Here is a 17,107-nt window from a genome sequence, read left to right on the forward strand (position 1 = left end):
AAAACTTTCTTAAAAGTTCCTCCCTTTCTCCCCAAGTTAGCCGATTGTTGATAAGTCACAAAAAAGATTGATCTCATGCGCCGCTAATTCAAGTTCAGCTGAAAGAACAAGGTCAGTTCAGGCTTCAGATACTGTGTCCCAGCTCCATACCGCATACTAACTGTGTACAATATATACTATGTACTAATATGCATGGTACATGTTGTTTGCGGAAATGAATACAACCAACCGAGAAAACATGAAACATACATGTAAATATACTTAGTTAGTATGTAACATGGAACTGAGAACCAAAATGTTTCCAGAACTAAATTACATTTTAATGTTACAATGGCCAAACCCTGTTATTTTTTGCTGTGTACTTTTGATTTTAAAATCAAATATAAATGAACCATAGATAGGTACTATTAATCAGAGCGGACAGCAAGCACATACTTTACAACTACTATATATAGTATGGGCAAAGAAAATAAAGAGGTTAAAGGGAATTCAGCTGGACACCTTGAGACCAATGTGTCTAATTATACAGGATTCTATGTCATACAGAACATAAAGAAGGAAACAAAAGCATATGAAAGCAGTATGTAATACGTTATCTTTGTACATGGAGTCTGCCATGTAACTAAGAGGAAAAACAAAAAAAGTGTAGTTGGTAAAGGCGTCCTTTAGGATCAATGAAATGGAATAATCATCATCATAGCACCCAATCAACTGGTTGTTATTTACTGTAACAACATAAATGTCGCGCTGTATATAGATTTTTACCAAGAAAACCGAGCAAGTGCTATCCAGACTTCAAATATTTACCTTCAAATAAATATTTAAGAAGTGTATTTATAAAATATGGCCCCATCTATTAGATGAAACGGTTCATAAAATACCCAATTTAGAAAGCAAATCATCACTGTGGAATGAAGATTAGGGTTTGAGTTTTCACTGTTTTCTTTGAAACATTTTTTAAATATGTACTATCCATCATTTTTGTGAGAGCAGATTCTTTTTCTGATGTTGGATTTTTTTTTTTTTTTTTGGTTTTGGATTGAAGAGGCCGGCGTTATCGCGGCTTCTAGCGTCTGAACTCAATAGGTGGGACTCCGTGACAATGAGTGGATCCACTAACCCCCTTCCCGTGGATCCAGATGCCACGGCGCAGATTATGTCCCTGACATATGTGCCACTGGTCTATGTATAGTACATTTAACGGCTTTGATCTGCAGTCAAGTTGGACGTCAATCATGATGCCATCTGGTGGAACCCAATGCGAGGCTCACCAACAAGGTCGCATCCAAGGGCTCAGCCTCATCCGCATCACTCCTTTAATCTGGATCAAAATATTAGAGGCATCATGGCTGACGGCCTTTAATCATTCTGATGTGCCGTTAAAACGAGCCACCCTCCCCGTGTGCGTCACGACGAGCCTCTGCTGATCGCCGCTGACTGCTCTGTCGGACCAGTTGTGTCTACTTTTGCTGCCTCTCTGTGTCTGAGCCGGTCTGACAGATGTGGTGCACGCTGGTCAAATATTCATGCGCGTCTTGATCGCCTACCGTAGAAAGAGAGCTTTCCTTTCACCGTGTTCATTCCCCTGGAGTTCTCGGCCACACACTCGTACGTGCCGGCGTCCTCCTGCTGGAAATACGGGATCTCCAACACGCCGCTGGCCTTCCTCATGTCCACTTTCCTGGGGAAGGGCACACCGTCCACTCTCCTCCAGTTTATAGATGGGACCGGGCTGTGAGAAGAGACACGGAGAAGTTCCCTCTTTCAGTTTTTGTGAATGACTTATTGCTCATAAAGCGATTCTGATCTATTGAAAAGGTTACTTAAGGCTCCACACAAAGTAGAAAAGAACTGTTATCTCGCTCGCAGAAACTCCTCTGCTATAAAAAAAGTTATGTATTGATTGTTTTACAGACAATCAAACCTGCTAAAATTAAAATTTCAATACATTTACCAAACGTGTCTTCATGCCTTTATTGAAAATGATAAAGCATAATAGAAACGCAGACAAGTAAAATACCGATACCATGCACTAACAATGCTTAAAAGTGCCTCAAATTTCCCACTATCTGAACACATATAACCTAATATTAACTCACAGCCCCTTAAATATTTGGATTTAATGTCTCAGATGTCGCTTACATTTGCAAGAGTAGGGATACTGTGCTCCAGTTAACCTTAAATCATTTTATGGCACATTTAATGCAAGAGCATGCTGATGAGCGCAACTTTTAGGGCCTTTGTTTGGTCTTTTAAGGGTCAAATTCAGCTGTTTTACACCATAAATGTAGCTATTCCATGGCCACTCCACAATAATACTCATAAGGACAGTTTGGGGGCCTTATAAAGGTTTGGTTCCCTGGTGAATGTAAAACTGTTGTATTTTAACTGAAGATTTAGATGTGCCCTCTGATTTCTTAGATGTGCAGCCTAGCTTGAAACACACGAGGGTTGCAGAAAAGCGGTGAAACACATGAAAAAAATATAATAAGAGAGGGCTTACTTTCCCAGAGCGAAGCATTCCAGCTTTACAGTGGATCCTTTGGCAACGTGAACAACCTCTGGAAACTGAACTTCAATCTTTGGCTCGTATTCACCCATCACACCTGAAAGAGAAATCCAAATGGGAGTTAGTGCAAAAAGCAAAAAAAAAAAAAAAAAGAAGAAAAAAGTTGCTTTTTTGATTTCCAACTCAAGCTAAACAACTCTAAAAAACACAAGTTGTGGCTTGTGCTGTTGCTACACAGCTACTGAAAGCCCTTTTCAAGCAAAGCCCTCTTTTGACTATAAGCTGAGATGTTTTTCGGCTTCCAAACGCTGCTGCGATCTGAGCAGCAGAAGCGCGCCCTGCTCTCTGCGCTGTCACAGAGGGCTCGCCCATTGAAAATAATGAGAAAAAGAAGCCAAAACACAGCTTTTCAGTGGACACGCAACACACTGATGTTGAATGGAGGGGGGAACCAAAACAAAACTTTGAGAATTCATAGACAGTTTGAGCTTTTACATCCAGATGAGTTTCATCTTGTTGTAGTGCTAACAGCTATGAACCAGAAAATGGGCCCATAAAATCCCCCTGGGTGCCGCCACTGTGTCTACAAAGCATCCCATTCACTGTCAGTGAAGCAGCTCTGGTGGATTATAATATTGCTGCTGTGCATGCTAAAAACCTCTGGATAAAGGAGAGGACGGGAATGTGGGCTCTCTGGTGTTCCAGCTTTGGGAGAGACTTATTCATAAATCAAGACTGGAGTGTCTGACGTCGTTGGAAATGCACTTTTTTTTCTTTCTTTCTTTCTTTCTTCCCCTTAAAAGACACTAAAGTTAAATATATCAATGAATTTGTAATTGGGTGTAGTCTCATTTCTTCTAGCTGTGCCAATTCTGGGTACACACCGAGGCATTTTTAAGCCACTCTCATCCACCCGTGTAACAATAGGTTTTCACCATCGCTGTAATTCAGGGCTGTGTTGCACAAATAGCTTTTGAGACGGAGGAAACAGGCCAATTTCATCTCGTTGATTTGGTGCGGCATGTGTTATCAGGAGGGCTCCCTGAGTGACTGTGAAAGCTAATTCAGATCCTTATCACAACCGTCTCATACCGGAATGTAACCACAGCGCTATCGCCCATTTTAAGCAGACAGGTGGAAGTGGACGGGTAATTGTCTCATACCATAACCTTTTGTGGGGGGACACCTGTTCAATGTGCCAGACTGTCTGAGCCCCCGCGACTGTGAGGTAGGGCTGATCTGGTCTTTTTTTTTGTTTGTTTTTTTGCTGCTGGACCCGACGCCTCTGTGAAATAAAGGCGTAATGAAAAGGGAAGGGAAAGAGGCAGGGGAGGAAAGTGATCGGCAATTGCTTGAAAAAAGAAAAAAAAGAAAACGGTCTCTCAAATCACGCAAGCTATTCGCAATTCTGTCTCTCATCCAACACGTAGAGAAGTAAGAAACTTCTGAATTCATTTCCACAGGACACAACGGAATGACCATTTATTCTTAATCTAAATTAAAGAAATGATTCAAATTGCTATTGTTCAAATGTAAAATGTTCCATCCCGTGCACCCCGTGCATGCCTGGGTCACAATTCTTTAACAACCAATTTTAAGCAATCCTCATGAAAATTGGGCCTAAATGGGCCTAATAAAGCCTTACCACTAATACTAACCAAAAACAATGCCTGACAAGAGGTATTGTTCACTCTTGGGAGGTTCTTTTTTAATTGCACCAGATCAGCTGTAATGAACTGGAAGACAAAAACCCCCCACATAAATGTCATAAAAAGACATTTCCAGTGAAAATAACATTTAGCTTCATATTTCTTGTACTGCATTACATTAGATATGGTAAGGGGCACGCTTCTGGGACGGAGGCCTCCGATTAGATTACTTGCTGACGATGACCTTTCCTCTGGAGTGCCTTGATAAGGCCAGCCTAATGCATCAGATCCACATGCTCAAAGGACATGCTGAAATTAGCAAAGAAAGAGGTAATTAACCTTTGAATTTCATTTGTATTCCTTAAAACCACTTGTCCCACTTTCAGGTACCAACCAACAAAGCAAATGTGGCTGTTTATTTATCAAGACCAGGGCCGGTCAGCACCGCTGTGTCAAATCAACCGTCTGATCCCAGCACAGAAAGGAGGAGCTGCTGATTTTTAAATACTAAATTAAGCATGATGGAAAAATCGAAGGAAAACACCATCCAAAGACTTGATGACAGAGGCAAGAGGACATTTTTATTTGCACAAAAGGTTCAATGTGTAATGCATGGTGAGCCATGTGATTATCAGAACAACACACAGCATGGAGACTGATGTGGGAATGCCTTTGTGGAGTGTGATTATTTTGTGTTATAGGACAGCCACCTACAAAATATAATGTATACATCAGAAAATGTGTAAACAAGCATAAAATATTACAAATTCATATGTTTGTGACAACTTTGTGAATCAATCCGTCAACATTGGAATAAGCATTACTTTGTTACTCCAAAGAAGTTAAGCTACAACAGAACTGCGCATTCTCACTGGATGTAAAAATCCTGTATAGAAATTGCACAAATCTCCCTGTAACCAAATATGGAGGTCTAATGGAGTAAATACACAGTGTAACATCCACATTTAGAAAAAAAGAGAAATCATCTGGAAAACCACGGATTTGATTTGGCCAACTCGCTACAATTAAGAGGCCACGTTTTCCTCCACATTGAAGGTCCATACCAAAAACAGTGTGATATGCTGCGAAGTCAACCACAACAAACGTCTTAGCTAACAAGCCAGCTGCCTTTTGTGTTGCGGTCTTTAATGTTTGCATGTTTAGTGCGTTCAAAACCGGGGCTCACCATCACTGCGGAGCACCAGCGGAGTGGGTGGACCCTGGACCCGGGTCTTTGTGACGGTGTTGGTCACCACACAGGTGTAATTGCCAACATCTGAGGGCTCCACTTTGGCGATGTACAGATTCCCCGTCTCCTGCGAGATGAAGCGCCGAGTGTCCTGCTTCACAAACGTCGGGTACTCATTAAAGATCCAGGAAAATACGAGATCTGTGGATGAAGAAGAAGAAGAAGAAGAAGAAGATAAATTCTCACTTTAAATGACTTTCACGAGACAGGGTGGAGGGAACTGGGACACTTTGGTTGTGGTGGTGATACATTTTCGACCCCCTGAGGATCGCAAAAATGGTGACAAAGTTATATCACGCTAAGGTGAAAATTGATGACAGGATCTGTGAGAGGTTACAAACGAATGTAATTATCTGGATTCACTTCAAATGAGGATGAGGTCTGCATGCTCAACCAGGGAGTCGGGAGACACTGGGGTTTGTGTTGTCATGACTAATTACAGTTCCCCGCACGGCCATCTAGAGTCAGCAGAGATTCTCACAAAGACCGCAACAACAAAAGGCAACTTTACAACAAGGTACAGTACATGCAATCTTGAGTAGGTAAAAGTACAAAATAATGGACCTAATTGCTTTTTAATGAATAACAATTGCCATTTTTGTGTCCCCCTTTTGTGACATTACACCAGTGTTATCATGGTAACCAACTGACAATTAGCCAGCATTCGCAACAGTAAAATAACCATTTATTTATAACAATAAATAAATACATTGAGAGCACATCAACATGAATATTTTCACGTAATATCGTTATCATTATCATGCTATCCAGCCCACGGGTAAACTGATATATATAGTTAGCGTGTCATTGCGGCAACTGGTGAGCTATAGCTGGTTATATCTCACAAATGACATCGCCTTTTGCTTTTCATTCGTTATTTAGGTTTGCTAATGTCTGGGGGAGCAGCACCCAGGAAGTTAAAAGATAACACCAATATATTGTAATGTTACGGACTGCAATAGTGTCCAGGCGCATCTCATAACATTAATGATGGCTCCGCTCCATTTAGGTGTCCTACGAAGCCATTTCAGTGAGCTGGCAGGCATGAGGGCCCTGGAGCAGGCACACCTAGCCTACATGGAATGCACTATTTTATTATTAATTTGTTTAAAGTCAAAATGTCCGCAGTGAGGAAGCCCAACTTTACTGTTGTGTTGTTAAATGGTTCAAAAGCATTAGTGCACATTTCAAGATTTGTGCGTGCAAGTGGATTTATTTAGTGCTGAGCTAAAAGTCAAACTTTTTGTTATTATCAGGTTCATGTATTTATATTTTCCTTGTGATACAAAAACAAAAAAAATCACCTGACCACTTCCTGCTGCCATCTTTATTTGTTTTATAAAACAGAAACAAATTAAGAAACTTACTTATTTTGCATCAGATGGAATATTAATTTGTTCCAGCTGGAGAGATGAGTTTTTGTGCTGTCAATTCTTCTTAACTTAACTTGCATTTATTTTTTGAAAGGCAAATTCTGTTTTAGTTTTGTACTGCAAATATTGGTAAGGTAGTCAAGACGAAGTAACGCGCCACTCGTAACAACTCAGTATGATGCACCACCCCACTTCAGGCAGAAAAACATACTCTGTATACTGCCCATTAAACTGATTTAACCTATCATTATCTGCTAGCTAATCCTTTTTTAAACAGAATTATTCAGGAAGTGCCGGTGGATATTAGTTCCTGATTTGTTCCTTATTAGTTCCTTGATTTTTACCATTATGTAAATCGCAAAACATTAATATCCATTTCATGTTATAAGCGTGCATGACGACCTGGCGCTCTTGAGCAGATAGCATATGATCTATAAAGGGGGATGGAAAACACTCAAACTCAGAATCATTATCCCTGGTTGATTCAGAATTGCTTATTTGACGCACTAGTGATTCTACTTCTCTTAACAGGCCCCATTTGTCTTGGCAGGAGCTGTACAGACGGGCTGTCACAATCACAGTTATGATGCAAAATGTTTTGTATTTATGAGCCAGCATTTTTAAAACAAAAAAAAAAATGACATCTCAACTGTCAGCCAAAGGTGCAACTTATCACTAACAGGAAGTGTGGCATCATCTTGGCAAGTACCTGTCAGACTGCTAAAATCAATGAAACATTGCTGGAGTTTAAATGTCAGCCTTTCCCCAATGACACGTCATTGTGTTGGAGCATTTCAAAGTGAAGCGCACATTTTGAGCATCCATGTACCCAAGCACTTCTCTTTCTGTACGTCTTTCTCTCTCTCTCATCATCTCAAAATCCTCACTGTGAGTTAACGGTCACGTGTACACGACGTCGGTGGTGGTTTCTTCTACACAATCCTGTGAATGATTCCCGAAAAGGTGTGAAACTACGGCTAATTCGGCTCATTTGAATGCTCATCCACTTCGCTAAGAACCCTATTATGACAGAACACTTGCAGTTCGCCCATCTGGTTGATTAGACTCCCAGTGTGACCGTCATGAGATGCTTTTAAGAGAACAAAAATGACAAAAATCAATGGCCAATTATTGGGGATGTAATAAATGAGTAACAATTGTGTAATTACTATGTAATAATAATTAATGACTGCCAGTTACAGCAGATGAAAGGGACTCCATTAACCTGGTAAATAATCCACTTCAGTGTGAGCCAGCGTTTAAACTGAAACAAATAATCAGCAAAACGTGAACAATGGGGGTTTTTAAGAGCACAACATAATTAATAGAGAATTCATAAAACCAGCTTTAAAACACCACATCATTGTCACATTCGCAGCTCTAGCACCATCATTATTATATCATCTCTGCAGAGATGCAGAAGTGACTGAACAGCAGTCTATGGCATCTGAATGAGATCGAACCTCATTTTTACAACCTGGTGTCCTGCAATTTCAGTAAAAGAGCGTATTTCAGAATGCAAACACAGCATGTGCTCCACATATGTGAGGTGAGAAAGAAACACTGCATGTTTGTCACATAATGTGAATATATGGCGACATATATAATCCATGCCTCCATTTATCTTTCAGTAGCAGTGTTGATTGAATTGGATACAGTATATCAGTGACAGACCTCTAAGGGCCAGGCTGGCTGAGAGTCCACTCCCGGATGAGTCCTTCACATTATTGATGTCAACTCATCAAATCTGAACGACGTGACGCAGCCTGCCGCTCTGGAGTCTCGCAGCCAGTCCGACTGGCAGGCGCGCGCCATTTTCCTGCCGAGCTTAATCAAACCCTACCACTTGTTAGCGGACGAGCAATTAAACAAAACAGTCTTGGAGGAACCCTTCCCCTCGCCTCCCGTAGCTGCTTGGCCATTTATCACAGCATGATCCCGTACTCCCGCTGGCTGAAAGGTAGCAGGCTCTGCACTGCGGAGGCAGCGGAGGCTTCCGATCAGCACCATTTGGGGCTTTGGGGTAGGGTTTGGCTGCTGAGTGTATGGACCTGAGCACAGAGCGATGGCACAGCAGAGGTCCGCGGGGACGAGGGGCACTTCAAGGCAGGATAAGGCACGCTGTTTGTGTTTGTTTCCTCTCCAGTGCTTTTGGACGACGGCTGCACCTGCTCTCGTTCTATGTTTAAAGCCCATATGACTGCATGGCACAACATGAGCTGCACAATGCCACAGAGAGCGCAAAGCATAATGAGATATCTCACACAGCTGGCCAAACAGACTTCACAAAATCATCCAGGGCATTGATTTTATGGGTTACACAATGCTCCCTGGTATAAAAACAGGGCATCTCCAAGGCAAAATGTAGGCGAAATCCAGCTGCCCCAGGAGAGAGCATTACAATCACTGCCATGGTAACAGGAAACCAGCCTTATTTGTATTATGACGACAGCAGCACATGAGCTCAAATGAACAATTTCAGTTGTTTTAGACTAACGTTCTGTCTACCTACTAGAGTCTATGGCTTCTTTTGCTCTGTCCAAAAAAATCCTTGTTACTTCCAAAACATGCTCCATTGGAGAGACATTTTCAGAAGTCCCTGAAGTGTTCTTTGTGGTTTCCCTCCAGGTTAAAGATCACTTTGCATAAGTCACAATGAATGAAGCTGCGTCACTCACAAAAGCAGACCTAGGAGCAGCTTCAAAGGGCAGAGCCTCGCTGAATATTCAAAGGCTGAACAAGACGTGCAAGTCAAACACGCCTTGTCTTCTTGCACAGCTGAGATCATGCCCAGACTGATTTGTGGTAATGTACAGATGGGAGCACCAAGGCGAAGATGGTGGGCAGTAATCCCAAAGTAGGTCTATCATCCTTCATGACAGCAAGGAAAGGAAAAGACTCTATCCGCTTGGGGCACCTGTGGACGGACACACATCCAGTTTTGTGTAAACTGTCAGCCCAAATGCTACCCTTCAGTATGAGCAGGTAGTTTCATTACGTTAAAATAAAAAAATAAAAATAGTTCAAATGCAACTCTTATTATGGAAAATAATAAGAAACTTTTAAAAACCCCTGTGTTTTTGTGCTCTGGCAGCGTTACACTTTGTTAAATTGAGTCAAACTTATCCCAGTATCACTAAACAAAGACAAAAATGAATGAATGCATAGAAAGTTGACAAAAGTTTACCAACATGAACCTGGAGTTAATGCAGTGGTCGTAGGTAGCCAAGTATATCTAACATACCGACTACAGCTCAGTTAAACTGAGCAAACTGCCAGCAGGCAAACAACCAACATTAATACCACTACAAGCCTCTACTATATGTGTTAGCTGGTGCATAAATCAAATCAATACACACCAAAGGAGCAGAGGTGGAAAGTACTATTTTGAGGGAATTTGGCATAGCACTTCCAGGATGGAGAGAGATTTAAAATGAAGGAAGAAGTGATGCAGGAGAGGCCGAGATATCCTGATTATTAGTCCCAAACATATGGTTACATCCCTTAAAATGCTAAATCCTACATTTCCCACAATGCAAGAATCTTATATCAGACCCTCCCTGTCTGGTATATACCCACGTCTATCATAAGCCCCTTTTTTCATTTCACTATGTACTTATTCTTATACTTAATCATCAATTTGTACACATTGCCATTACCTCACTGTTGTTATCTAAGTTGTGTACGGCGGCTTCATCCAATGAAGACTTCCGTTCGAGGAGAGCGCGAAAACCACGAAAAACATGAGCATGTGCACCGTATCTCCCACTAACAGGTGATGTGAGGTGGATGAACAGAATGCAACAGGTGACATGGAGCTGAGCAACTGTAAAGTGGAGCAAGCGGAGTGAATGATTGCGACTGCTTCGACCGGCAGGCCTCATTTATCTGTTACAGTCAGTGACGTCAGGCAGCAGTTAAAAAAAAACAAAAAAACAAAAAAACAGACAGCCATGTGTTCTTTTCTTTTCCTGTAATGTGATTAATTTCTACACAGTACAGGCCCTGGCCTGCTTCTCTTCCTCCTGCTGTAGCCCCAGAGCAAAGCCAGCCACTGACAGCATCCCTGGGGGGGTCTGCCCCTACAGCTAAAAGCAATACATATTCATTTGGACTCAGACAATATTTATGACAAGGAAGAACAACAACAAAAAAAGAGAATTTGCCAACAAACAAAGCTGCCATCTGTCAATACAACAGGATGTCTGCGGTTTTACTGTTACATGAGGATGCTTTGGCATCCTAATATATTATCAGCATCAGCTGCCTCATCATTTGATTTTAATAATACATGTAAGAGCACACTGTGACAACAAGATGCATTTTTCATCACCCAATTACGAAGCAGTGGGATGTGGACATGCTGCAAAATGCACACATTTACAACAAAACGGTGCACACTGGTCCTTTCCCAGGCTGAGTAATTCTCTGATTACAGACGTCAGCAGCGCTGTATTAGATTCATGAGGAGGAGGGGTCGCTGTGTAGTGTCAAGCAGGGTAAAACACGCTGATCTGGTACAACATGAGCTACTTCTTTCTAAAATACTTCCAGAGCCATGGAGAGGAGTGCTCAAGCAGCCAAGCAACATGGCCACAGACTCCACACGAGAAAAGTCCCAAAGTCAAACTGAGAAAACAAACTGACAATTTGGTCCGATTACAATCTACACATCCACTGATTTAGAGCATCTTTGAAAGGCCGCCTCTTTGCGCAGAAGCAAACAAACAGAAAAAAGACTGCAAAAGCCCCTCCTCGGTTAAACTACTGTCATCCCGCATTGTGTAACTGAGTGCAGTACTCCCATATCTGCTTCAGGCTCCAAGAATCCTCTCTCCTACTGTTTCTTTTACAGGACCGGACAGGATGCACATGCTCTGTGTTCTCAGAGCCTCGGGTGGGAGCAAAAACAGGGACAACACACACACGAGGAGAAAAAAAGAAATCTACTCTCAGTGGAGACGCACACAAGTGATTTCAGTCTTGAGTGCCCGCTTAAAGGTTTCTCCCCATTAGAAAATAGAGGTCAGCAGCATTAGGTCCACAACTAAACACAGTAATCGTGTAGTACAAAGAGTGCGGCTGGGTCACACTGGCAGCCCATTAATGCGTTTGGCTTTGAAAAAGACAGAAACTGACAGCCTCTCAGCTACTCTTGCTGCCTCTGATCCACAGTGACAGACAAGGAGGGTAACTGGACTGCACATTTGGGAGAAACACACATTTCGAAGGCAGCTTGGTTTGAAAAAAAACCACACACAAAAAAAACCACAACTCGCGTCGCAACCAGGTTGAGTTAATCCATTCCCCTTTCCTTGGACTTAGCAGACAGTAATTACCATATATTCCTGGCATGCTCTGACATTCGCCTGTCAGACGGAGAGTGAGTGTGTGGATGCAGCGTGGAGGCAGCCCCCGCCCCCCCCCCCGCTCTGCCTTTGTGCTCTGATCTGGACTGGCAGGGTGTGTCATGCCTGATCTGCACTCAGGCTTCTTCTTCCTGTCTCTCCACGGCCGACTGTAAGAGCAGGTAGGATCTCTGAAGGCACTGAGACCCGCAACCGTTCCCGCTGAGTTCAGAGTGTATCCGGGGGCCAGCACCTCTGCTATTTTTAGATTCAAGTTGTTGATAGCTGATCACTTTGTGCAAATAGTCAATGCCTTAAGGGTTGACCGCTGTGGTCAGACAGTTTATGCAAAGTTATTAATGTTCTGGTTGCTGTAAATCCAGTGTTTGATCCAAAACAGACCCACCCCCAAACCCTCATGGAACGGTTGATAGCAACACATAGACTGCACCGATTGTTGCAATGAACAACTTCTATTAATAAAAGTGTGCCATCGCAATAAACTGAAAACAAAGTAGCCTTGACTCAAGTTAAAAAAGACGAAAGAGGTAATATTTTATTATATATTTCTAAATATTGTCAAGTTGAATCAACATAATCAAATTCATGTGACTAAAACAGGGTTTTCGGAGGCAGGGCAAACTGTTTATTCAACCTGTAACTGCTCATCTGAAAGAGCAATTTCAGAATCAGAATCAGAATCATAAATACTTTATTGATCCCGGGGGGGGAAATTGTACAGTACCTGTGCTCCCATTCAAGAGTAGAAAGTAGCATGAATTTAGAACTAAAAGTATGTACAAAATATAAAAAATAAGAAATAGAAAATAGAAATATACACATTTACAACATTTAAGTGAAAAGTAAAAGTAAAAAATATATAGAGTAGCAATGTATATGTATGTATATATAAATATATGTATGTATTGCACTATTGTGTGTGACTATATATGTAATGCATATGACATTTAAAGAATAAATAATAGTGAGGTAGTATACGTAGAGGCAGGTCCAGATTTTCAGTCAGTGTCAGTGACACTCAGAGGGAGGAGTTGAACAGTTTGATGGCCACAGGCAGGAATGATCTCCTGTGGCGCTCTTTTGTGCATTTGGGAGGAATGATTCTCCCACTGAAGGTGCTCTTTTGCCTGACCAGTACGTCATGGAGAGGATGTGAGACATTGACTTTGAGGTTCAATGTCCTGACTGAGGACAATAGAAAGAGTCAGGGTTTTTAACCGCCAACTCTTGGATTGATGACGGAGCAGGTCAGCGATGCATGCTGGGAGGTTTCCCTTCACGCCTACCTTTGGGATGCTACAAAATAAACCCATCCAAACTGTTATACTGGGTTGACTCCAACAATAACGTTTAATATTTGTCCTCCAGCGACCACATTCATGTCACCCAAATAAGAAATACTTTAGTTGAACCCAGAAATTAAAAACTCTAGCTTTACATTGTATTAAAGACTTTCTAATCACTGTGTAGGTGACTGTGCATTTATGTACAGTATGTGTCTGCATATATGTGCCAGTGAGTAGCAGAGGAGGTGGGACACACATGCCCTGTGTTTTTGATTTATTCGTCATGGAGGTAACTGAAGGTGTGACTGGCCTGGTTTGCTTATTCTTACATATCCCTCCTCATGTACTCACCTCGGGCTGTGTCTCTCAAATCAGAATCAGAATCAGAATCAGAAATACTTCATTGATCCCCGGGGGGAAATCGTACAGTACCGGTGCTCCCATTCAAGAGTAGAAAGTAGCATAAATTTAGAAATGAGAGTATGTACACAGACAAGATGTAAAAAAAAATAAGAAATAAAAAAATAAAAATATACACATTTACAATACTGAAGTGAAAAATAAAAGTAAAAAATATACACAGTAGCAATGTATATGTATATATATATATATATATATATATATGTATGTATTGCACTGACATTTAAAAGAATAAATAATGAGGTAGTATATGACAGGTGAAGTATCTGTGCCATGTGTTATGGCGAGTGTGGTAGGTGATACAGTGTGTGTGTGTGTGTGTGTGTGTGTGTGTGTGTGTGTGTGTTGTAAGTCATTACACACACTTGGTCATTAATACGACAGGATATTCAAATCCCGCAACAGCATTTTGAAAAAGAAAAAAAAACAAAGAAATACAGTATATATGATCAAACGTAAATAATGTGGAATATTTTGTAATCACATTGAATTAACCATCAAACTTGGCTTGCATGTAAAAATAAATTGCACTTTAAAATAGATCCCAAAGAACACAACAGAGTCACGTGCCTCTGAGACATCCAAATGTTGACTATAGCTTCTGCTCCCTGAAGAGGAGGACCGAGATTGCAACATGCCGTGTGATGCAGCTCTACTGCTGGCTCTGGCTTGCATCATTCTTTCAACAGGTGAAAGTGAGCGCACTGGGACGTACGGGACAACATGAATCCTCCAATGGTCCCGCGCTCATGAGACAACTGGTTACAGTGATACAGCTAACTAAGCCAGTGGCCGTATTCCACCAAGAGGAAAACATTAATAATAAGAGCCAACGTCATTATTTCTTAAAAGAGCACTCCACCGATTTAGCATTGCACTACTGCGGCATTATCATAATCGATGCAGCAGAACCACGGATAGCATTTTTCGACTCCACATATTCTTCTTCCTTCTCAAAACCTGGTGCCTACATTACCCACAATGCAACTCGACCACCAACAGCTCGGTACGAGATTCGGGTGCGCTATGTTGTTATGTTTCAAACTCGTGGTCTTCGGCCCCAACCAACGCTGCCTCAAGTGACATCACTTGAGGAAATGTATCTGGCTTCGCGCAGCTCCCTCTGGATCCACCCACAAAACAAACAAGCTTGTGAAACATTTTCACATATGCAGTTTTACTCCTTCGGAGAGATGCAGGCCATTTTGCTTTTGTTTTGGTGCTGAATGGTCATTAAATCAAAACTGGAGTTGCAACGATTGGCTGCTATTTGATTAATCGATGGCCAAAAAATGTCAACAAATTCCAGCTTCATCATCATCAGCATCATTGTAAAGTGACTATCTTTGGCTTTTGGACTGTCGTACAGATAAAACAAGACATCTGACACTTTGGTATCTTGGGAAATTGTGACTGTTTTTCCCCATGTCTTACATTTCATAGATTTAAACAATGAATCAAGGAAAAACTGTGTAGATACATTGATAATGTAAATAATAACATTGACACGACTGTTTTATCACAGTTTATCAGTTGTGCTGGAGGATGTTTCACCTGAAAATACTAAACCGCTTTATTAACCGGGATATCAGGCATCCACCGTTTAAGCTCACACAGTCTGAGAGTAGTAAACAACCCTGCTAATTGATCTGAACTCTATGCCCCAGTAGATGCAGTAATACAGCTAAAGGTACAGTAAAGGCTGGCCAGCTACGAGGCGTTACGGGTTCAACTTTAAAACTCCGGTCCAGTGCTCTGCTAAACAAGCTGGGAGCTGTGGACGGAGCTGTCATGTTTTCGACAATTGTTGTTTTCCCCTTGCGCAGCAGGTGACAGCGCATTTCTTCTGGGATGAAATCCCCGCGGGGCACCGAGGGACTTGTGTTTATGTGGCGGCAACCGGGGAGCCCGGGGACATGACGTGTGACTGCAGCCTGGCAGAGAGGGTGGAGGTGCTTACACACCGTCAGCCATGAAGAAAAGGAAAGCGGAACGTCTGCATTTAGCTCTTCACACGCACTGCGGAATCGACCTAACATATATACATGTGAACCCACAGCGTGCTCCACATCCTCTGCTTCTCCCTGTCTTTTTGACTTTCATACCCCACACACACACACACACAGACTCCTCAAATGCAACAATAACAACAGCTCTGTGTACTGTAAACTTTAAGGAGCTTAGACAGAGATTTAGGAAGCATGTCACTCACACATGTCTTCTGGGAAATGTGCGCGCGCTACACTCAGACTCCTCCGTGACCTTTTCGTACGTGATTAGAAAGTCCAATCAGTGTCACCGCCTTAAAATACACTATATCCCATTTCATGCTGCTGTCATGTTGTTGGCTGCTTGTCACCGAGGCTTCTCTTCACTGCAAGGTAACTGAGTCACATTATGTCAAAGCTGTAAGGGGTTTGGGAGAAAAAAGGGCTCCGTGAGCTCGGCATTGGATGGTGTGACAGTTACATGCGATATTATTTCAGAGAGCCAAAGAACCCCAGACAGATGGAGAGACGGGGGAAATATGACAGAATATGGGATTGTGAAGGGAGATTACTCATGGAGATTGTGAAATGTGTCGTCTGCTAATCAGATTAAGAGCAGAATAATCCCTGATGGAAAATATGAGTCATGTACAGTATCATCAGCAAATACCACTGAAGTAAACATGTCCATGTCCATCAAACTGTGGTGCCTTCAAGAGGGTCTCACAAACATTGTGTCTGACAGGCCGTTCAAGTGGTTTGAGTCGTTTTGAACACTGTTGCGCCGAGAATGAGCGTTGAATCGTTTTTTCTTTTTTAAAATAAATTGTGATCGATTTTGTATTTGTTTTGCTTTCCACGTTATGTTTAGGAATTACGTGGAGATCTTTAAATACTGAACTCAAAACATCAGAAGTTGTGAATCCCGCGTCTGCGCGAGCCTCTCCGTGAACTCCATGAACTCGAGCCCCCCTTGAAGGCACCGACAGAGCCCACACGGCACACACACACACACACACACACGAGACAAACAAACACTCAGCTCGCGCCATCGTCTTAAAAAAAGAGGAGATGTGTCTCATAGTGTTTTGGTATCTCATTTCATTACGTGGCTGATCGTTATTGATTATGTGTATGAAAGCAGTGGCTGCGTTACATTATTTAGCAGGACTGCATGAGAAAACGGTGGTAAGAAAAACATGTTAATATGCAGTTTGTAAACACTATCAACGAGTGCTGAATTATTAAAAAAAATAAATAAATA

At 41.9% G+C, this 17,107-nt stretch overlaps 1 protein-coding gene across 1 annotated transcript in view; it reads right to left on the reverse strand.

Annotated features, from left to right (window-relative positions):
• Positions 1-17,107, reverse strand: part of cntn4 (contactin 4) — a 129,908-nt gene that overhangs the window by 44,911 nt on the left and 67,890 nt on the right. The window contains exons 6-8 of the mRNA XM_070902855.1: positions 5,345-5,548; positions 2,504-2,606; positions 1,548-1,732 (exon numbers count right to left, since the gene is read on the reverse strand). Of these exons, the coding sequence (XP_070758956.1) occupies positions 1,548-1,732; positions 2,504-2,606; positions 5,345-5,548 (492 nt within the window). The remainder of the gene's footprint in view (positions 1-1,547; positions 1,733-2,503; positions 2,607-5,344; positions 5,549-17,107) is intronic.

This window comes from Enoplosus armatus, chromosome 3 (genome assembly GCF_043641665.1).
Source record: "Enoplosus armatus isolate fEnoArm2 chromosome 3, fEnoArm2.hap1, whole genome shotgun sequence".
Taxonomy (NCBI): domain Eukaryota; kingdom Metazoa; phylum Chordata; class Actinopteri; order Centrarchiformes; family Enoplosidae; genus Enoplosus; species Enoplosus armatus.